The following is a 24805-nucleotide window of genomic DNA, read 5'->3' as shown; positions in this document are numbered from 1 at the left end:
TTTAATTACTCATGTTTGGATCTAACAAACCATTCACTATTTCAAAGGTGTTGATTTAGGCTTTGACCCTCGTATGTATGGTCTATTTTAGAGAACAATGTAAAATTGAAGTTTTTTTTGCAGTGGTTACCATTTTTAAATGTATTCTTCATTTTATGAATATTGTGCTAGTGCCAGATAAAGGTTTTTATAGTGTAATGTCTTACATTTTTATCTTGTATTGGCACAGGTAGTTACAATGACAATATTATATTTTATTTAATACTATTTTTGCATATCAAATATGCTTTATTAAAGATTTAATTTGCAATGAAGTATAATGGTAAGCATATACAAGTTTAATTCCATCATTTGAATTAAATAACAGCACAAAAGAAATTCTAAAGCCCGGTTGATCAGAACATCCACTAAAATTTTTGTGTTCATACAAACATATCATAACACCAAAATTGTTTGAAATATTTATTGACACAATATTTTTAGATTTAAAATATTAACAAACCATTCGTAACAATAACAGTTCATAAAATTTTGTTTAAATTGACAAAAAACTAACATAGTTTGACTTACACAATGCTGTACAGTTAGCCGTTTTAATGCCATTCTGCAACTGTAAATCTTGAGCAAAATCTGTTGACATTTACATTACCCCAATGACACATTTAGAAAATACCTTTACCTGCTGAAATTGTTCAATACATTCATCCAACTTTGAATTTGGGACCGTCCAAAAAATGTAAAAGGAGTTGGTTTATACATAATTTATTTAAGCTCGACTTTTTAGGAAGCTTTAAGCTTCTAGACCACCCTTCGAATCCGTTTCTGGAACCAACCAGTACTGAGCAATGAGTGAAAAGTTTCTTGCTCCAGGAAACAACGACTTGCCCCTGATGGGGTTTGAACCCATGCGGCTAGCGATCATTAGATTACTAGTCCGATGCGTTAACCACTCAGCTACGTCGCCACTTAAAAAATTGAAATAATTTATCTAAAGATATAATCATGATTTATCAACATTTAGAGCATGGTCAGACTGCACGGAAGTGCAGGCATGCATTGATCTTTTTTTAGTGAAAAGGCTTATCACAACCGGTTTCAGCAGAACTGGGTCGTTAGGGAACACAATTACATGTTATATCTATTATTGAAATTAAAAATATTCAGTTCATAATCTGTTTGAACACAATTGCACATTTTGAGCACAAACGTTTCTTATTTCTCTCAAAGAACAAGCAATTTAAATACATAAGTTATGTAATCATGAAGGCATGTAAACAATTCCAAATCAACACACAATTTAAAAGATTCGGTCTCATTTTGAACAACGCAAATTTCATATTCATATATTTGTGTAAAGTGGTTTGTTATTTTTATAAATAAAAAATAAAACAGATCATCTTTTTTTTGTCTATTCAAACATTTTATATTCTATATGAAGCTATTAAAGAATAAATACAAAACACACTCTTGTTCTCTAGCTTCTTTTGCCGTCAGCATTATATTGTCTTATATTTTACATAATACTTTATATTTCTGGGTTATCATTATGCATTGCACATTTATATTATGGTACCGAAAGAGAGTTTGAAAGTATTGTTTATGATGCAATTCATGTATCGTAGTTCAGTTGATTTAGATTTTACACCAGAAACGTGATTAAATAATTTGCATTTATATTTAAAGTATGAGTAATTAATGTAGGAACAACAACTGCTAGTTATAACATTTGCCTTACGGGGTGATTTTAAATAATTTAACTTCGTTTATTACATTGAAATAGAGTCAGAGCAAAGACATTTGTTGGGAATAATTTATGTGAAAGTGAAATTAATTAAAAGGGGATTTCCACCTGTTTTTGTTTCTACAGCTATCTTTAAAAAATGAGAAAATAGTTTGGTATCAATCAGTCGAAATCATTTCTATCGTACGGTGATTGTTTGTGACGACAACAGTAACTGATGACATTCCAATTGGTTTCACACATGAATAATCAAATTGGTAAGCATTTGTCTATCTATGTTAATAAATGTTTATATAATTCTCTCATAACTTGTTGTTGTTGACATTTTTTAAAAACAAATGCGGTTGTAATAAAACACTAAACAATGGTAAAATCCATCAAATTATATGATACTCGAGAGCGTAATTCTATTGCACTTTTCCATCTCTATAACACTAATATATAGCCCAAGGATCATTTAATTCCATTTAAAAATTCAAATGATACATATTGTATGTGTCAATATAGCAATGATGTAACAAGCCGGCTATATCAAACATCCGATGAATCGGCTGCAAGCGCTTGCATGGAACCAAGCGGAACAAGAACAACATGTTCCCTTGACTGGTCACTGTTACAAACTGGAACGTAGGTTTTTGTCGTTAGGTCTTCTGAATTGTCACATTCACCAATATCAATAAGACATTCTGTCTGTGACTTTTCGATATCATGCCCTATTGAATTACACATAGAAACGGCAGGTAATATTGAAGCAGAGTTACCCTCTTCAATATCCTTGCTCTCAGTTTCTGTATTGTGTTCTATAAGTAAATTCCCTACATTTTCATTATTCACATTTTTATCATCATTTTCAAGACTATGTTCTGCACCATCAGTTGTATTTTCTAACGTGTCATTACCTGTTCTTTGTTCATTGATTGATGCATTGCATATTTCTTTTAAATCAGAAGGTTCGTTTTCGGTAGAATTACTTTTAATTGTATATAAGGGACTTAATTCGTTTATTGGAAGTTCTTTTGGGCTTTTCTCAGAACGTCCAAAACCATCGTGAGATATTTTGTTCTTAAATGGAGCGGATTGTAACTTATAGGTGACGCGTTTCCTCATCCTTGAACTAAGGTCGGAATGATTTCTCATGATTACTTTTTTATCATGTTTCTCTGTAATAGGAGATGATGGTTCACTAGCGTGCTGTTTATCAATAAGTATTGATCTAGGTTTTGGATGGTGTGAATCTATTCCATTTGGTGATCTTTCTGGCGTACTGCTTGAATGGTTCGGGTTTAGCAAAATCTTCCTGTCATCTTTATATAGATCAATGAGAAGATCCAGTTTTGATTCTATATCTTCGACCTGAAAAACATAGTGATGTGTCATTTTCTACCATATTTAATAAGATTCAAAGCATGGAATTGGCTTAAGCAGATAAAATACCTCGGTTTACATTACAATTTTTATATTTCATCGATGAGCGGTTACTTTATATTGTAACTAGCTGTTTCATTTAACAACTTCTATTCGTTAATAAAATGGATTTAACTTCATGATACTTATACGGTGGAGAACAGTAACGTTTGTGTTATTCAATAAATAAATAATCTTCCAGAAAATCATTCAATTACGAAAAACTTTAATAAAGCTCAGTTCTAAAAAATGTGTTCTGTAATAAGCATAAAATAACCGCGCCAATACAGTTTGGATTATATTGTGACTTTCAAGCTTGAGGAAAGACTTGGGTGTGGTAATTTTTGGCACAAACGGGCAACTAAGTAGAACTACCGACGTTCCGTTAGCTAGCTGGATAGCTTTTTCACACGGCTGAATCGAAAGACACTTCAGCTGATCGAACATACAGCGATGTGAGACAAGTGGTTTGAAGTCAATGACCTTAACAACTCAGCCATTTATCCCCCGATAGCAAACTTGCTAAATCAGATCATAAATAACATAATGTTTACCTGTCTTTCTACTTTTACAATTCTTGAGGACAAGCTTACTTTTGACTCGTAAACATCTTTATTCTTACTTCCAGATTTACCGAGAATCTGATCAAGCCTGAAACGTAGAATAACATTACGCCAGTTTAAAAGATAGAATTTTTAATTATCAATCATGTGTTTTTATAGCTTTGTCAACCTACATATTCTTAGTTTTATCCTATGAGTTGTAAAGTTTATGATGACATTCCATTCTTACTAGTTTAAATGGTGCTAAATCATCAGCTAGGACAGTCAAAATGAACCTGATTTCTGTTACTAAAACGCCATGCTATAAAGGTTTTATATAATGGATAGAAAATAGTAATAGTAATGTATAACTAAATGATTGATAAATTCGTGACTTTAAATAATTCGTTTTATTTACTGGTTTGAAATGACCACTTTGAAATTTACCTGCATTGTAGACTTTTTACTCGACTAAGCATATCAACATGACCTGCCGAGTATTGCTCGATAACATCCTTGACATCATAGGGTCTTAAAGCCTCCCTAAATTTTTTTCTGGCAACAAAATACTTTATCTTCCTAAGTGACCGTATTGCTTTCTTGTCTGTGTCTGTCAGGTCTCTTATTTTTGGAGACAGGTCGGACTCATCTATAAAATAAACAATAGGAAAATCATGTGACACGATGTTTACAAAGTATGAAGACAAATCACACAGGGGTGCAACGTTAAAGGAACACAGTGAAAAGAAGAAAAAATGCCACTCCACCCAAAACCACCGACAAAGCGTCCAGGGAACCTGAACCTAGGCAAACACTGGTATAATTGTTGGGAATGATGGGGGGGGGTTCAGATTTCAAAAACTTAGCTCTGGAATTTTACCAACCATATAAAACAGAAATAAAGTCAAACGAAATCGTGCATAAAACAATATCACAACAATGTTATATAATATCTATCATAAATACCTTCAGATTGTTCCTGTTTTGAGCAGAAAACAGATTGTAGCGAAGTATCTTTGAGCATGGCAATCCTATCAACTCGTTGGTCAACCAAACCAGTAGCTAAACTTAGATGACTCCTAGACAAGAGAAAAATGTAAGTGCCTATTAACATGACATTGGTGTTATTTATCATTATAATGCAGTTTTACTTGCAACGGTTTGTATTTCGTAGCATTTGGTACTAGATATCTTAAATATTTAGCATAACCAAACCCGTAGCTAAATTTAAATGGTTCTTAGACAGTAAGTGCCATGCTTATTAACAAAGATTAGTTCATCATTTTAATGTAATATTCTTTGCATTTCTTCAAATTCAGTACGTTATTTTTTGTCAATTTCACCTAATTCTGAGAGTACTTTAAAGAACTTTCTTTTAGATTTACAAACAAATACTATGTAACAATTGCATTACAAGTTACAATATATTTTATTTTACTCGATATAAAATGTCACTTAATGAATAATGCCACAAAATTGATGATGTAAAATATGAATTTCAAAATAAAAAAACAATGTTACATAAGACTAATGTAAAACATAACATTACTTATTTTAAGACATTAAAGATTAATATCTAAGCAAAAATGTGAGCAAACAAATAACCACAGAAAACTTTATATGTATTAGACAAAACATAACAATAGAAAAAAGAAAGAAAAAGAAAACGTTATGAAACAAAAACAAAACAAAGGTTGATTTAAATTAAATCCAAGCTTTACTATGAAGCAAACATATATCAACGCAGAATAAGAAAGTGTTCGCATGCACTAACAAATAAGTAGATCATTCAAATCACAGTATTATTACTGCAGACTTGATTACAGATGCAATGAAACTCAGCAAACAATCTGCAATGTTCATGGTATTTTGTTGTTGGTGATCACACTTTTTTCCAGATTTCTTGCCCCTAACAAAAATGATTTAATTTAAGAACACCAAATACTAAATTATTTGGTATATGTTTCTTTAATACATATTGACCATGTCATTGTTTTCTTATCAGTCCATTGTACCAAAAGAGAAGTGATTCGACAGTAAAAACATAATACAATATCACACAAGCAAATTAGAATACACATTTTCATTTCCATCTCAAAATGCGTTCATGTACTACAACAACTTACCATGTTCGGTTAACGAAGCTGGAATAAATCAAAAGCTGTCGTCAGATTTTTTGTAATCAGAATTTGCTTAATTTTGATGTAATAGTAATAAAAATGACTGTGTGATGTAGTCTAAATTGTAAAATAAGATATACACATTGCATGCTACATCATAGCCCGCTTGTTATTGGACTGTCTATTACATTAAGAATACATAAATACCGGTGATACCTATTAATGTTCAATTTAAAACACAGCTTGATATCATTGCCAAATGTAAAAAAACAAGAATTTCGCATCATTGACACAAGTGGCTACACAATCAGGAACGGTGATTTGTACAACACTTTAATTTCACACAGTACTTACTTTCTATATGAGTTCAATCAATAATAGGTGATTTGGAACATTTTATACGTAATTTAATAAAGATGACCTCCAACAACAACCAAGGGTAGAATTGCATTTAATGTACAGGACTTTGGACCATAATACCGTCCTTACCCAAACCGCATTTAAATGTTACAGTCGAGGCTTTTGCAAGTAAGGCTACTCTGTGAATGACTTCATAATTGACCGGGGACTTGTATTAAAATATGTCGGCATGCATCGATACAACGGCTTTTCAATAATGTTTGAACGGATATTCATATATCAACTATGCCACATGGATAGCTTTAAACTTCTAAGCATTCAATATATCAGATTTGAAATATTTACTATTAAAACAAAGAAAACATATCATTTGGCTTAGATCATGTAGATCAGTTTTGCATTTTTAGAATTGTGTGATGTAGTTGCATATTACAAAGTGCAGGGCAGGGTACTATAAGCATTAAACATAACCTTACTGTTGACAACTGTTCTACCAGTGCAGACGAAGATCATCCAGCAGATATGCGCCGTCTGATCAAGGTCTGCACTATTCGCTATTCAGTACGTTTTCAATCACAATGACAAATTGTATGGTACAAATTGAAAAGATGGACAAGTCCATTTAAGATAATCAGCGTGGTAAAAGGGTTAAAGAAAACAACCACATTATCACTAACGCATTACTATAAAAATAACAAAGCAGCGTCGTTAAAAAAAAACAGCAATAGGAAACTCGAAACAACGTTTACCTTTGAATTGTATCCGGAACATCGTCTTCGGAATATGACCCCAGTTTATTCCGCTCCCTTCGTGGTACCATAGGCGAGTGCGGGCTCACATTGCCGCTATTGTTATTGTTCGAATTAGAATTCACACTTCCTCTATCTTTACGGCGTGTAGAGAATCTGCTTACAAAGGACGCATTTTGTTTAAAAGGCCTCTCACTGAAATGCAATTCAGAAGTGATTAAATGTCTTTACAAAAGTACTTAAAAAGTATATATAATTACATACAAGTATTATTAAAAGTATGATTATTACATAAAAAATACGTTCGATACGAGATTATTTTACAATCCGATGACTGTGGGGAACAATAATTTGTGTGCAAAATCTGAGATCTTTCGCTTTTTGTCCGAATATCTAGTATTTTATTGTTTAAAATGACCTCAAAATTAAAAGCGTGTCATTGCTTTTGTACCATTAAATGAAAATCGTTTAAACAATTTTAGTTAACATCATGTGAAAAAATAGATTGAATTCTGATTTCAGTTTATTCTTTCTTTTCTTTTGCAATTTTTTTTTCTGTTTAGTTTCGAGAGCCCGGGTTGATATATGAATTTCCCATTTTTATGTTTCTAGTCTTTAAGAATTTATTGGAGCTCCATATGCGCCACCTGACGTTCTTAATATGTCACCTCTTCACTTGACTTTATATAGTAAATAATTTAAAAAAAGACGGAAGTGCTTCGAGTATTTCAGAACGCTAAAGAAGCTCACATGTTAAACGTTTTCAATTTATTCTCATGTGACACTAAATTATTAACTTTCCTTATTACAACAATCATAATCATTCTCGTTTTGAGAAAAATAGTCTAGAGTTACATAAAGACAAACGTGTACTAATCAAAATTAAAACCATCAGGCCTAATTTTAAATCAATTAAATACATTTTTTAAAAGTTGTACTACACGAACAACTATTTTTTACACTTCCGCACTAAAAGAAGCTTTTAGCATTTTTTCGTTTTTGAAGAAGAAACCTTACAAAAGAAAATAATTCCAACTTGAAATGTTTCATTTAAAAGAACAAAATGAAATAATAGTGTCTTCGAGGAAGTGAGAAATAAAACGGTTTGTCAACAGAGCATCATTTTGCTTCCTGCTGTAACAGTACAGCAAAAACAACCCAAGTCTTTCAAGCTGACATTATGTTTTGTAAAACAAAAGATTGGAATTGTAATTCCATTTTCTATTTTTCATACATTTTAGGTAGTATAAATGTCATTTCTGATGCTTAAATGCATGAAATGACATCAATAAAAGCTTAAGACAATTGCATCGCTAAACCTGGCATATCTTTGTTCCACTGGATAGTAATCAACATTCAAATTAAATCACGACTTTTATTTATACAGTATAAGTAACAACTACACCACTGTGACTGGGATATATATTTTGTATTTGTTCAATTGGATTGTAATAGAAATTCATTTATCTAAATAACGGCTCGGATAATCACAGTATGAGAATTATAACATACATAGATAAAAAGCAAAACATAATGTTGAAAACAAATACATAACTATATTCATTGTTAAATGTTAAATCTCCATCGTGCCTTAGAAATGTTTTTATTTTCATTTAATTTTGGTGTACTTTTACAGTATCCAAAAATGAACCTAAACAAGCTATTTATTATGTTGCTTTTTGGCAATAAATACAGTAATAGTGAATTAGTATTTTGAATGTATGGAAGTTAAAATACTCCTTTGTTTACATTTTGACACGTTTATCATCACACATTATTTCACATTTATCACTACGTAAATAAGCATGTAACTTTCTAAAAAAAAACATCATAATTATAATTTTTGGTAAACTTTGCCCTTTCTAAAGAAGTAAAAAATTATTTGTTTCTAAGGCATAATGTGCTGTTTAATTAGTAGGTGGTATGTGAAGAGTTCTTACGTTGTTGGGCTCGGACAGGGAATCATATGAGGTTTCCATGTTGCTATGGATATAGAATGTTCATCGGCAGCATAGCACCGCCACAGACTTTGAATAAGTAACGCTGCAGGAACTCGCCTTCGAATAAGATGTTTCTGACGTTGTTGCTGCTGCACTTTCAAAGCAAAACCGGAACCTAAAATACCCTGTAAAATAAAAAAACACGAATACAAGAATATTCATATGTCTTATTTTGTGATGCTTAACATATACAGTATTTAATGAACGTTTAGATTAGCCGGTTTATTACAATTGGGAGAGCATCTGATTAGTAAAAGCGGGGTCGCTAATTCGATCATCCGGCAATGCGTGATTTCTCTATGACTATATGGTATTGGGCATTGGATGTTATGGTCATTTCCCTGTCGTCGCTGATTCGAAACTTTTGTATGGTTAGTAGCCGTTCACTTGCAGATGATTAGTTATTACATGAGTTTTCAAGGAAATCTGGTGAGGAAGATAGACAAGCGAGTTATGACAATGTGTCTAAATCGACGTCAGAACAGAAACACTTTTAAAACAAGAACACAATCTTATATGTTTACTTTTTCTTAAAAGTTGGTTACCTAAAATGTGAATAAACAATTGAGATTTTAGACATAGATACAGTGTAATATGAATTGATATGATCATAATTATATATGTAAGTACAAAATCCTACCTTCATAACATTTACATGAAATTGTTATTAAATGTAATGCGTAAATCTTTATTCTAATCATGTGGCACGCTTTTCCCCTAATTAATCAGACTGGACAATCTTAATAGAGGAATTATAAAATGTCATTATGATGTCAGATGTGGCATCAATTAACCAAATGATGTCATGACAATAACTAATCTGCTCTTTTTATCCATAAATATGTTTTGCAATTTGGAATGAAAATTGATAATTTGTCTTGCGTTGTAGTCAAATAATGCACAGATTATCGTTCGAATGATTAGTATTTAATTACTTAGGCATATAGGCCATCATGATTACTAACAAAACTGAACACAAATTTAATATGTACTTCCCGGATAAAAGATATATACTTAAATAGTAATTTATTTATATACAATCAGATTCTGAAAAAAGGAAAGATCTCCCTTGACTGATGATAACACAATTAGTTATTGAACTATTGAATTACAGTCAACTATCGTTATCTCGACATCGCTTTTCTCGATATTTCGTTATCTCGATGAAATTTTGAAAGTCCCGATTTTCTTCCCTATTTATGTATATTGGAAATATTTGTTTATCTCGATATTTCTATTTCGATATTTTCAGTATCTCGATGTAAAATTTCAGCCCCAACAGTTATTTTCACACTATTATCTTTTGTTTATCTCGACTAATAGTTTTCTTTCGTCTGTTCCCGTCAGACGTGTGAAAAACACAATCTAGACGATAATTGCTCAATTAACAGCGCGTGTCATAATGCCGATTATGTTTGTAACAAGTTTAGCTGTTTTAATAAAAGTTAATCTATATAGCGTGTTGATTGACTTATGTCCAAAATGAGTGAATTTTACATTCTTTTTAAATATTCGAACACTGTATCAATTCATTATGACTTTAAATGTAAATGAAAAAGTAAAAGTATAGAAACGCTATCGTTGCAATATTGTTTCACAACATCACCACCAAATCAATCAGCGGTCGAACAATCTCGAGAAAGACCCGATAAATAACCCGGGAGGATATCCGAATCAACCATATCCGATATCCGATTAACTATATTGGTGTATTACTGAGTAAACCTCACTATGTGTTTTTATCACAGACACCCGTTTTTCCGCTGGTAAACATCCGCTAAATGTTACTTTGTCAAATATTGACTAGTGCTATGAAAACAAGACATAGGGATATTATAGTTTATTTGACATAATGTATGCACATGTCTTTTTTAAAAATTAGTTTCGCTTTATTCTAACCCTTATATGTTTATCTCGACATTTCGTTATCTCGATATTTTTTGGACGGTCCCAATGACTTCGAGATAACGAGAGTCGACTGTAGTTAGGAATCAGATTGTTTGAGTTTAACAAATGCAACATATAATTTCGTCAACAAGCACTCACATAACAATTTTCAAACGTTCACTTTTATTAGACCTTTGAAATACCCGTCTACGAGTTTCAGAATATTTTATATTTATTAAACAGGCGTATCAATAAGCACGATTTATATATGTAGTCTATGCTTAAATAGGGACTATCCGTCCGTTAAGATACTAAAACCAGCTTTCGCTGTCAAGTACAGACCGCGGACACGTCACCAGTCATGTCCGCACAGAGTTTATTATAAAGCATAAATTGGTTATAATTTGTTCCCATGCAAGTTCTACGGAGTATTAGCCGGAGATATGAATTTTGAACCAAAAGTATGTCCTTGCACGGCGACAATGAGAACCTGAGACAACAAGAAAAGGAGAAAGTAGCCCTGAAAAGGGCTGTTATGCAAGCAAAGGGTCTGCTTTTCAAGCTGTCACTCTCTCTGCTAGGGTCTCACATACGAACTCCATAGGCGGACTTTAATAGAAATTAGTTAATGGTGTAAGAAATTCCTAAAAGGGTATTCTTGTACTTACGGCAGGTAAAGCAAAGAATGCTATTCCTAAAATTGCGGAAAATGACGCTATAAGTTTTCCCGCCCACGTCTCTGGTACAACGTCTCCATACCCAACCGTACATAAAGTTACCTACAGATATAAGCACAATATGAAAGCATACATCAACAAGAAACAACTTCATAATCACTGAACACGGCTATTCTTACTATCAGTAGTGCGCTACTAACAAAGAATATATATTTTTGAAATGAATGTCGAAGGTACTAGATTTTTTTTATATATTTGGATGATCAGTCAAATTGACGCTGTGCATTATGGTCATATATATGAAGTATATACTACTAACTTAAAGCAGTATTTAGCTTTTAAATTTTTGTCGGCCAGAAAAGATCTGTGTTGTTTCAAACTAAGTTTTTCAGTAATTTCATCTTGAAATCACTAATAATCTAATTTTATTGGCCTGAATGATTTTACTTTAAATATGTAAACATAATAATATTGCAATAACGTTGGATTCTTACCACGCCCCACCAAAGGGCATCTGCATACGTGCCAAATTTGTGTTTGTTATAATCTTTCTCAGCGAGATACACGAGGTATGATGAAAATAATAAACCAAGAAATCCAATATACAAGGTCGTTAAAAGTTCCTGAAATATCAACGAATATACATAATTATCAAAATATCTATAAAATTTAATTAATTTCAATGTAAAAGCGGAAATGGGTTCAGTGCTTTTATCACGTGATATTGCTTCTCGACCAATGTTTTTATAGGTCAATTATGCATCAGAAGTGCTTTTCGTTTCTTAAATGCATTTTATATTCGGTGTCCACTTATTGTTTCCAAAGAGTTACATACTTGCCAATAACCTGAACCTTTTTCGTTTGCTACTATTGCATTGTTTGGCAATGCTATTGTTGCATTTGTTTTGGCAATTAGTACAGTGATAGTGATTTATAGCTATAGGAATATCATAAAAAAATAGACCATAAAGCAATAGGTCTAATGTAATGTCTAATATTATGTTATCTACAAATCCTATATGAAATTATAGCATGGACAAATACTAAAAAAGAAAGAAGCTTATAGTCTTATTCAATCTGAATTGAAGATTAATTACATGTTCTAAAATTTACCTTAATTACATTCATAATCATTTTTTGGAAAATAAATACAATTATAGACATGAACAATACCTCAGTATCACTGGAAAGAATCAGCCGTTTTTAAGAAGGACAGCTAAGCTTTAAATAAATTATTTTACTGTAAACCAAACTAAAAAATAAAATTGTTATCAAGCAGTAAGGGCAAAACGCTTTTAAGCATACCGTGGTCAATTCAAAATTTAGACCACACTCCACGGGTGATAAAGGTTGTGCGGAAGAATGGATAAGTTAAACCAACCACTCCTGCTCTCATATAGATAGAGGGTAATACCTATCACTTTGCCTATTAAAGGAGTATAGCCCTGTAACCCAAGATGGAATGAAGCCACAGCCATTTAAGACTGATCTCCTAGTGATAAAATTCAATATAATTTATTCACAATTAGCTAATTGATTTTAAGAGGTCAGACTAAGAGACGTTCAGTGATGCTCTTAGCAATATTTAGCAATAAAAAAGATTTACGATAATTAAAGGAAGACTCAGTTTCTTTTTTCTTGTCTTTTTCTTCTTTTTTTTTAAATCATGCCATTAATTTGTGTGCCACTTACTCTTCTATGGGCCCATACAACAGAGCCTAATAATTTCCAAGTGCCTGCTCTACGATCCATTCTCACCATTCGTAATATTTGGAAGAATCGTAGACCTCTTAGAGTGGAGGCAGCAAATCTATCGGCTGTGCTCCCTACTAGTATTACCAATAATGTGGACAAGATTATAACTGCATCTGGAATGTAAAAAAGTAATTATAGTAACAATATTTAACTTGTTTCATTTACTTTTTCGAAACAAAGTCAGATAACAAAAGTAACAGTTACCTTATTTCACAATTATGTATTTATTTTAGATGTTCTCTTGATAACAACGTCAGATATTATTCCTTTTTCAGGACTACGAGAATAAGACGTGTTTTAAATGGATACCAGGTCCCGTATGCACTAAAAAAAGATTAGCTCAGGATCAGATGATGGTGGTTTTATTGTCTAAAATTGATCATATTTCGCTAGAATTAAATAATACGTAAACAAAATGTGAAACAGTTGCTGCTTTGCGAACAAAAATCCTAGTTTTGGGATACAATCGACAAATTACAAAACAGATACAAAATATAATCGGATTAAAGTAGGGATAAATTTAGGGTCAAGATTTATATTTTGATAAAGTGTAAAATGTCCATATCTTATAAACTAACAATAAATTAATTCTCAAATGTCATAAGCAGGCCAAGCCAAGCCAATTTAAAATAATTTAGTCGATGAGGAAAACAAAATGAAAAATATCAGTTTTTAAATTTGATCCTGATCTTAATCAAAGATCATCATCATATAAAGATCAAATTATATATATTTTTAATGCATGGCTCCTATGACATGACTAAATGTGTACAGCTAGAAATACGTTAGCATCTTTAACACGCCAGAGTTGCAGAGACCATTATTCATAATCCTGTACTAGATCTGACAGACGATTTCTGGTTTAATTTTTATAATTTTAAACAAGCGCCTCTAAGGCAAACATGATATGCTTTAATTAATATGATTATCTACAAACAGAATGTATGTGTGTTGAATTTACACATGAACACATGAACATACTAACCTACTATACAAAGGGGCCGTTGAGCAAATTTCAGTCTTCCTTGGTAACCCTGGTAACGCGATCTGCATCCTGACGCCCATATTCTAACAGAATATTCAACTACTAACCATAATAACAAAATTGGCTCCTGGAAGAAAATAAAAATACAAAATTTATTTTCATTCGACTGATACATTTTATATATATGAGAAACATGCATGTAGTCAGAAATATATTTTAGTTTCATTCCAATTGTTTGTTTCTTTGTTTTGTTTGGTTTTACGGGGCGCCAACATAATTTAGGTCAATTGCGCCGAAACAGGAAAAAATAATTTGGCTAACTTCAGGTGTGAAAAAAATTAAAGCAGCAACCGGGGTCAAAATAACCTCACCAGCTGGAGCTAACAGATACACAGACTCCAGTTATTCGAATCTCTTTATCCGCCTCTTTATATCACGTAGGGATTAAAGGTGGCTGCTTTTCTGATGCCTCAGCCATTAAAGGCAACCCCTCAGCTGCAAGGAGATTCCCAATATACAGAGTAAACATATCAAACACAAATTATAGCGTAAAAGCGATGAAGCTTCGTGTCTGCTAAATCGTTCTATAATCAGGTAAGTTACGATTTAATTAAAAGATATATTACATTTTATTGATTATATACTTACTATATACATCACTGTATTCGTCATTAATGGTTCAAAATCTCTTATTGTTGAAAGCGTACTTAGTACAAGTGCACCCATACATACAACACATCTGAAATATATAAACAGGAATGTATCAAATATTTCATTAGCATGTAGAATTTGATTGATGGCATGGTGAGGAGTTTGACATAACTGGTATGGCGCATTGAAAATATAGCATTTGTGACGGTAAATACTACGGTGTATGATTTAGTCCACAAAATTCCGCTAGTAAACATGCGATAATTATCGCCTGTAAACGGGCGAAAATTAATACTAAATGCCCCATGTATTATGTTTCGCTAGTCTCTCATGTGATAATAAGCGCCTTTCAACGCGATAATCATCGCGTAAGCAACACACAATATACTGCGATTAACACGATAATTATACTGCGATTAACACGATAATTATCGGGGCTAAATTGTTAAATATCCTTAGTAAAAGTGTCCCTGTTCTCTAGAAAAGGCAATAATTATCGCTTGATGGACAAGCGAATTTAAGACAATCATGCGATATTTAGTAATAAATGTTGCTCTTTAGTGGCAATAATTATCGCATGGTACTAGCAAAATTTTGTGGACGAAATAGGACACCGTAAAATACATATTAAGCCAACGGTAAAAATGTAAAATCGCATACACTATAATTAATGTTCAGAAACGGTTTTGACTGAAAATAATTTGTATGTTAAACAGCAAAATATTTTACTGAAAGATATACCAGGCATGTATTGTTTAATATATACCAGGTCTATTGAGCATAATCGTATTCTTGTTGTAATTTATAATAGTTTTGGTTGTTTTTGTTAAGGATCATGTAACACAATTTTGTTATGATTTTAAATCATAATTTTAAAATATGATGCTCAAATTAAGAGGGCAGCACGAAATACCCAAATATACCCATAACACCCAAATATTGCTCAAATATACCCAAATATTGCCTAAATTTACCCAAATATTGCCAAATTATACAAAAAATAAATGTTTTAGACTAAAAAGTGCTGTTTTGATCATGAATACAATATACACTTTCACTAAGATATAATCAAACATACCCAAATATACATTTTCCTATCATTGTGTTTTGAACCAAAATACTGTATATATGTACTGCATTAAAGCCATTTTTTTAAATAACATGGACACTTGTATATGATATGAAATTACAACAAAATTACGCCTTAAAAATGTTAGTGTAGACAACAAATACCATATCTTGATTTGAAATTCACATTAATAAAGAACCTATATAGGAGATAAGCAAATGTTACAACTTTATTTTCTTACAACATCTTAACTGCCCATTTCAACGGAATGAATGAAAGTTATAGCAGGCTAAGTCATTTTATTTTATAAATATTTATTTATTTCTCATTATAATCTTTATTTTAAACAAACAAAAATAAATATTGCTATATTTGGGTGTATTTGGTTGGTATTTTGGGGTATTTCGTGCCGCCGAATTAAGATTTGTCAACATTGTAGGTTTCTTAAAGCATTATTTAAAAATATATTACCGAATTAAACAGTTCGTGTAAATAAAGGGAGGTAATTAGAAACAAAAAATCTATAAAGTTGAAGTCAAATTTTACAATATGAAATGAATGCATATATTTTAATGATTACATATAATATGCGCAAATATTTGCAGGACATATTTTACATATTTTTCGATGTTTGAAAATTGTTTAATTTGCATAATTATGTACATATATATAATTTCACTTAAGGTGGTTAACCACTTTGATCACAACAGGGGCTTTTAGTACATGAACACCTGTTCCTGTTCCCAATGTAATTTAATGCCCTATTCGATCAAAATAAGATAGAGATCGAGTGAACAGAATCCGTAATGAACGCCCCAACTTTAAAATTCAAAAATGTTAATGGCTCGATTTGACTGGACGCTCTTGGTAATTGCAACCTACCGTCCACTCCCGATAGCACCGGCTAAAAGCAGAAATGGTTATGTAATTGGTAAAATTCAGAGAAATCCGCAGATGTAACCTTAAGAACTTCAATTTCACACGTACCTAATATTCCATGGGAAACAGCAAAACGGTTTCCAAATTAAAGAATGAATGTGTTAGAAATGAAACAATGGGGGTGGACTTTTAAATAGGGTACAATTCGTTATGAAAGCAAACATATTGGTTTGTTGTCAATTGGATAACAAGACATCTCTGGTAATTGCATATTTCATAAAACAATGGGTAAAACTGAAAAGAAATAAACTGTTTAACGTGACAAACGTTTATGAAAACAAACTATTGATTTGTTATATAATGACTATGTTACAAGAGTTCTACTCAATTATTGACACTATCATATTAACTAACAGTATATATTAAATATAACACGAGATTTTTTCGATATTAAACTATGGAGATACAGGAAAATAAATATGTATTTTTCAAACTGAACTGTCAGTATAGGAAGATATAATGTTCATTACGTATTCATTTCGTGTAATCTGAGGATTTTGTTGCATCAATTCGTCGTTTTCCGAATAACAAACAGATAGGTTTCTAGAACAAATCAAGATTTATAATCTCCAATGAAATATTTATGAATACATATCAATATCATTATTATACAACATTTAATCAGAACTGAACAAATGTCTGTACTTTACGTAAGGAAATGTTTTGTGGTGTTTTTTTTTCACGTTTATTAAATGTTTTGAAACGGTCAACTGACATGCTGTGAATGACTGTTATTTTAAAAACATTATTTTAAATTAACAGACGAAGACGAAATGCACTCAATATTTTTGCCAAAACAGTTTTATTTCAATACCACAGAAAGATAACACTAGGCGTTTGATTTGTATGATAATATGATTATTATGTATAATTAGCGATACGATGCAGGGAACAAAACTTTTTTGGTTGTGTTTTACGTTGCACCAACACAGTATAAGATACATGGCGACTTTTTAGATCTCAAGTACACATGCAAGCATTATTTCAGGCATAAGCTGGCACATTAGCATGGCCACCGATGTTTCGTAAGCTAGCTGGATAGCTTCCTTACATGAACGAATCCAATGTTCCTACAGGTATTTGAAACTACAGCGGCGAGCTCGAGGGGTGCAAGTGATTATACACTTACCGAAATATGTCTTTGTAATAGATGTAAGCCTTATTCTTTAACATAGAGGAAAACAAAATAACTTAAAAATGCCCAAAACGGCAACACCAAAAACGACAGAAAAGTAAAAACTTTGCAGTCTCGGTTTGATCGGGCCTTTTGACGGTAGTGGTAAATGGAAACTACTGTAGATGTACCTCATCCCCTCCCCTTAGCACCGGCTTTAGCGGAATTCAATATTTAAACATGATGTTTTCATGCCGTCTTTAATAAGAAACAACAAAACGACCTGTAAAGTAAAGAATGAGAAATAAGAATAAAAAGTAACCGCTCTTAACGACAACATGGAAAGTTGTCCATGCTATGTCTGTTGGGTGTATTGGAAATGCAAACAATGTGTTCATATGGAACTTTCTAATATAATTTTTGATTAACCAAGGACAGCTGAACTGCAATCATATATCTAGTAATAATGAAATAAAAAAAGTCGATTAAAAGAGTAATTCATGTGCGGACTGTGAAACTTGTTTACTAGTTTTACAAATTTAAAATATTCGTTAAGGCTAAGGCTTTATATCATTATAAATTAGGATTGCTTATGATGTAAAAATTCTAAGAAATCTTATATTAATAAACAAATGTGAAAAAAAGATTTTTAAAGTACAGGTAAATTAACTGAAAACAGCAGAACATTTTCAAAATACGAACAGTTTGTTTACATGCATCGTATTACGTTTTAAGCAAAAGCATATAAGCCACAGTAACTGTTTTATTTTATGGATTTATTTCAAGTTTTTCATCCTTGTTTTAATGAAAACTTCAATTTAATAACGCGACATCGGTAATATTATATTAATTTGTATGATTATAAACCTAGTTTATACAGTCTGGGAATGTATTTTAATTCGATTGTGTGGGAAGGTATACGCTTATAAACATACTCTCCAATTAACTCTCTTGATTAAATTATTGAAAAACAATAATATATGTCTCAGTAGGTAAGTTGTCCAGCAAAAATACATTTAATATCACAAATCAAATGAATTTGTTTGTATTAATAACATTATTTTTCTTTGACGTAATCCCTTTAACAATGCGTAAAATAATAAATTGCATGTTTCATACTTAATCATGCCGTTTGTACAACTTTTGCCAGCAGAGAAAAAATTTATGGGCTATTTGTATTTAAGTTTCATAATTGGAAAAGAGCTATTAAATAGTAGGGAAATAATTTAAATATGTGCCTGACGTTGACGCTTTTAGCTTGTTTGCCACTAACAATACAATATTTTTCCAATATGTTCGAGTAAACAGACAATTCAGTTTGAAAACATCAACACCATACATTAGCAGATAATCGTAAGGTTTATATTAATTTTATGTCATAAATATATTGTGACTATTAAAAAAAACATGTACATCAATTTTTATTTATAAATATCATAAAGTCTAGAAATTGTGTTTTACATTGACATTCCACATCCACAAGATCACCTAGTGATATGACTTTAAAGTTAAGACAAAATATTCAATTAAATTTTAGCCAGTTTTTGGGATGACCAAATTTAAGTATCGCACAAAAAACTCGATTATTGACCTTTGACACGATTACTTCCCTATTTCTACCTACTATTATTGTCACTTGTTTACGAATGTCTCCAATACTGAAAGGATAAAAAAATAAAAAAAAATCTAATACTAATATACATTTATGCAACCTAATTTCAAAAAAACATGCATGACCAGGTTATGTACTGCACATGTTTTACTTTTCTCAACTTATGCCATAATCATGTATGTGTAACCATTAACAACGGAACTTGGTATTGTGCTAGATACACCAAGTTATACTTGTGAACATATGGTAATATTAGTAATTGTGAAAATTTTGAAACTCTTTGTAAAATGACATATAAGCCAAAACAAGGAAATTAGACTCCATATTTGACCTTTGACCTTTGAATGTTTGAGCTACCGACCAGGATCTTGAAGACGAATAATAAAACGGACGCCTTGCCAACGGGCAAATGGTACTAGGGACAAATACATGACTAATACATGTTAAAAGAGTGTAATTGATAGTGATAATATTAAAAATGCGTTTGTTTTGTTTGTATCGGTTTCTGCTTTGGCCTACGCTTTATGAGACTGAAGGAGCAATAATAACAAGAGTTTCTTTAGTATCAGTAGAAAATCAATTTCAAATTTATGCCAATGTAACATTTCATGCCAGACACCAGTGTAACATTATGATACCAAAACGTCTTGTGAGACAGACATGCTGGTTTCAAACTAAGGCACAAAGAGTTGAGATTGAATGCTGTACATAATTCGCAAGCAACTGGAATTATGTAAGGAAAACGTAGAAAACATCTTTATTACGATGCCTCATTTATTACATGTGTCTATTTTTACAACAAAAACTATTACGTCATTGTGTGCACTACATCTGATTGCATTTTGATAATAATGTCCGCTATGAACATTGATAAGTACCTCTGTATTTATCACATAGTTATCACATATATTGATCTAAGGGAAACCAAGATATATATTCTGAACTGTATATTACCAAACAAACAGTGCCGCCTATCATATAAATCATTATTTCATCTAATTATTTGATATGGCCTCAATGCATATTCGTACTTTAGAAACACTCCATATAGGCCCAAATATTTCTAAAAGATAAAATTTGAGAAAAGTGTAATAAGATTTTAAGAAAAAATCAAAATTCAAGTAAGAATTTACAGGTTGTGTGCAATTAATAATTGATTTAGCAGTTTTTATATATCACCATATTTCAACTGATTGACTAACGCAGTAAGAGTTATATTTTTTATATTTCAACCCTTTTCTGATGCTTATTTACGTGACATGTATATGCCGTTTTTCAATTTGTAAATTATTTTCCTTCGTTCAATTCAAAAAAATTTTACTTTTAGAAGCATATTCAAACTTAAAAAAAACGTAGCATGAATCTGGTGGTATGATGCATTAAAAATTGATTTTACTTTTAATTTTAATTGTTTTAATCAAACATTTGATCACAAAATCTATATTGCATTTATAGAATGTTATCTTGCCAGTAGTAAAGTTTAAGAGCTCTGTAACATTAACATGGAATGTTGATATTAGACGGAAAACACGGGCAGTAAATTGAATTTGAAATGCTTAAATATTTGTGTGTAAACAGCATTTAAAATTTCAACAATTTCAGAAACATTTTCATACCAAACAAAAAAGGTTTTAATAATCGAATTTTACACTTGATACATGTGAAATTACAGGCAATTAAGCTGCCTGAGAAGCAATTAAAATTTGTTCATCTTACGAAAGTACAAACAGGAGTGTTATGATGTTAAGATAGTGATTTTAGAAAAAGTTATATGCTTATTGATAAAAGAAAGTAATACTGAATGTGAAGAAATTTGTCAAAAAGGTTAAGCAAAATGTAAACAAAGTAGAAATTTGGCTTTTATGCAAAATGGATAACCATTATAACTGTTCTAATTGCCAAAGTGCAACAGAAGGAAAAGGCGTTTCAGGTATTTAGCCAAAGAATAACTTTTTGAAATTTTATTGGAACACCAAAATATAAAGTAAACAAAGTTACAGACATGAAAATAAAATCGCATAATTGGTCCTAAATAATTACATGTCAAATGAATATCTGAAAGTTTTTTCATGTTGCTAACAAGTTATTATTTTGTAAGATATATTTAATTTTATTTATAACAATATCTATAATCAGTTAATGTAAAGCTTGTTTTGTAAAATAAGGGCACCCTCATGGAAATATAGGGGAACATAAATTTCGTATAAGGACATTCTCAAATAAGATAACTATATTTTTCAATCTTTTAATATGACAATTATAGAAATATAACATATTTTTCATATACACATTCCTTGAGGAAACTAATCTTAATTTTTCATATTAACCTATTATATAGTGTTAATTAAAAAAAACTCAAATATATATATGATTGGGAAATCGATTGTCTTGTGTGTTCATTCGGCAAACAGGTGTTCATAGATTATCTATGGATTGACATTTAATCTTGAATTTTCAACATGCCATCAATCAGCACAAAACTAAATGCAGGTTTTTACTCCTAAAACACGAAGGTATACTTATTGATGAATTACTTAACAAAAATACCACAAGTAATGTTCTTGCCTATCTACGGCGAACTTTGACAAATTACGAGGAACCTTTGTAATAAATGAATTAAAAAATGTGCACGTTGTAGAAATTACTCAAAATAATTTCAGAGAAGGCAATCAGTTTTGTTATGTTTATGGCTGTTTTATCATTGATTGTTCTACGATGTTAATAAAACATAAACTGATTGCATTGGAATTCTAATAACTATGCGATAGTTTAACATGATTAAATACATTTCAACGTGCAATATTATGCTATTGATTATACAGGTAAACGACGCAAATGCATTCATCACAAAACTCTTTGAACAGTTTTTAAGGATTTGGGGTTATGATAACACTAACCCTTTAGGCAAAGAGGTGCCGTCAATTCATAAACGTGTTTTAAATTATTTTAATACTATTTTCAGAATATAAAACACACACAAAAAACACACACACAAAACAAACACATACAATTGTGTAATAATGCTACAAACAGTAAGTAATACCTTAGGGATCATTTAATATCATGGAATCTGTTTAAAATACTAAGAATTGTTAATGATACTTTATTTTATGTACATGTATGTAAATAATATGAATTTTATCGTACTGTTGATGTATATCTATTTAATTCTGAAATAATAAATTTGTACAGGCACACTAACTGGATTACTTTCAAATGAAATAAATCATAAACAAACATAATCAACGATAGGAAATAAAAAAGTTAAACAAATAATGGTCTAGATAATTGTGGGTAATGTATTGTAAGATAGGCACACAAATAGGACTATTTATGACTTTTTGAACAAGGATGTTATAGATCTTAAAACAGCGAAGAGGCGCCAAGACGTTGGTGCGTGATAATTGTGATTTATAATACAAATTTTGAGAAAGGGTTTATTATGAAAAAGATGATAACAATACACCGAGACAAACTGCGTTGTTATAAATTGTGGCCATCGTTTGACACATAATGTAACTAACCGAATCATAGTTGAGCAAACAAAAAGTTTACTTAAAAAGTTTTACATTGTTATGTTAAGATATGCTATTAACATCAGCTACTTTTGTTTTGTCAAATTTTAAACTTTAAACAAGCATAACTTGTTATTGTTTTCACTTGATATAACATTTAAAATAGGAGCATACTAATTTGTTACGGAATTTTCTATTCTGTTCATATACAATATTTATATTTGTGTTATTTATAAATTTAAAGAGACATTCTATGTTACAACTCTTCCGAGAAGTGAATATAAGATTCTACAAGCAATATTATGTTACCTATTAATAAAATAAATTTTGTATTATATTTTCATTAATTACCCTTTAAAGCACATATATTTCATATAATGTTACATTTTATTTTTTTTTAATTAATTTCCCTTTAAAGCTAGGAATCATCATTAAGTAATTCATATGTTTCATTTTCATGTTCAGTTTTTTTTTGTCTAATTCATTCTTGCCTGATTGTCTTGGAAGCTATGAGCTTATTGAAACATCTCGAAACCAGTACTTAGCAATGACTGTAAAGTTTCTGGCTCACGGAAACAACGGCTTGCTCCTGACGCAGCCAGCCTCTGACGCGGCAAGCAATCCTTAGAGTACTTGTCCGACGCGTTAACCACACTCAACCACACGCACTATAGTATTTATGTTGTCATGATTCACAAAATAATGAAAAGCTCTCACGTATTACAATGTAACCTGACGTCGGATATAGGATCAATTAATTATAGGCATTGTCCGATGAGTTCATTGTTTTACTGTTGTACAATGCTGATTTATTTTAGCTGGCTACATTCAATACGCACATTGTCACGTGTATTGATTTTGAACACACTATAATTCCGTAAAACTCTATGCTTCACATAGATGGCAGATCTAGTTTACAAACCTGGGAATCTTTTTCAAAAAGTATATCTTTAGGCGAATATGTTTTGGTAGTGTTAGTAGTTTTCACTCCGAATCACGACAGTTACCCACACTGAATTTATCAGAGCACACTTCAGGGACATGATCGTTCCTTGACCAGAAGTCAAGCAGTTTACGAGTATTAGATGCCTTAACTTTCGCAAGCAACTGAATCGCCTGTACATACCAGACCAAAGTACAATGCGAATGACTTTAGAGACGATTTCATGATCAATCACCACGAAATTGACCTGCACCTTCGGGAAATCGAGCCCGGGTCCTTCGATTCAGTCCAAAGCTCTATCTATTGAGTTAAAGGACGTTCAATGATGAATAAGTAACACATTTAAATTCATGATTTAAAGTTAAACATTTGGCTATCTGGCTAAAAACAAAAGAAATATATTTCATCAGAAAGAACACAAAATATCGTACATGTCGTAGGTTATTTTTCCGCAATTGAACGATATTAAAAGTATTGTTCATGTCTTTAATATAAATATGTTGATACTATTTGATTTTCAATAATCATCGACAACATTGTAAAGTTACTATTTCTTGTCTATGATTTTCTAAAAAAAAATCATTATAAATAAGTAAACTGCTTCTTTTTTAACTAAATAAATTACTTCCTAATTAAGAACCAAGTGAATTGCCAATAGAACATTGAACTGCTAATCATCTTAAATTCTCTGAGTCAGACCCATTTGTTTCAGGTTTATAATACCCATTTTAATTATTGAATT

General features: G+C 31.2%; 1 protein-coding gene across 2 annotated transcripts; it reads right to left on the bottom strand.

Moving 5' to 3' along the window:
• Nucleotides 1-449: 449 nt before the first annotated feature.
• On the bottom strand, nt 450-15003 carry LOC132742023 (potassium voltage-gated channel subfamily KQT member 5-like). Of its 2 annotated transcripts, XM_060730305.1 has the most exons (12): nt 14869-15003; nt 14221-14347; nt 13173-13348; nt 11975-12103; nt 11472-11582; nt 8857-9041; nt 6917-7111; nt 5814-5831; nt 4654-4766; nt 4135-4336; nt 3700-3796; nt 450-3094 (listed from the first exon to the last, which is right to left on the bottom strand). In XM_060730305.1, exons 1-12 carry the CDS (start codon nt 14944-14946, stop codon nt 2273-2275), a joined length of 2253 nt encoding a protein of 750 aa, XP_060586288.1. In that variant the 5' UTR covers nt 14947-15003; the 3' UTR covers nt 450-2272. The 2 variants fall into 2 exon arrangements, with proteins under 2 accessions (XP_060586288.1, XP_060586296.1); XM_060730313.1 differs by lacking the exon at nt 5814-5831.
• Between the last annotated feature and the right edge of the window lie 9802 nt (nt 15004-24805).

The sequence above is a fragment of the Ruditapes philippinarum genome, unplaced genomic scaffold, assembly GCF_026571515.1.
Source record: "Ruditapes philippinarum isolate M1 unplaced genomic scaffold, ASM2657151v2 ctg7580_1_1_1_1, whole genome shotgun sequence".
Taxonomy (NCBI): Eukaryota; Metazoa; Mollusca; class Bivalvia; order Venerida; family Veneridae; genus Ruditapes; species Ruditapes philippinarum.
This window is presented reverse-complemented; position numbering and strand designations above follow the sequence as displayed.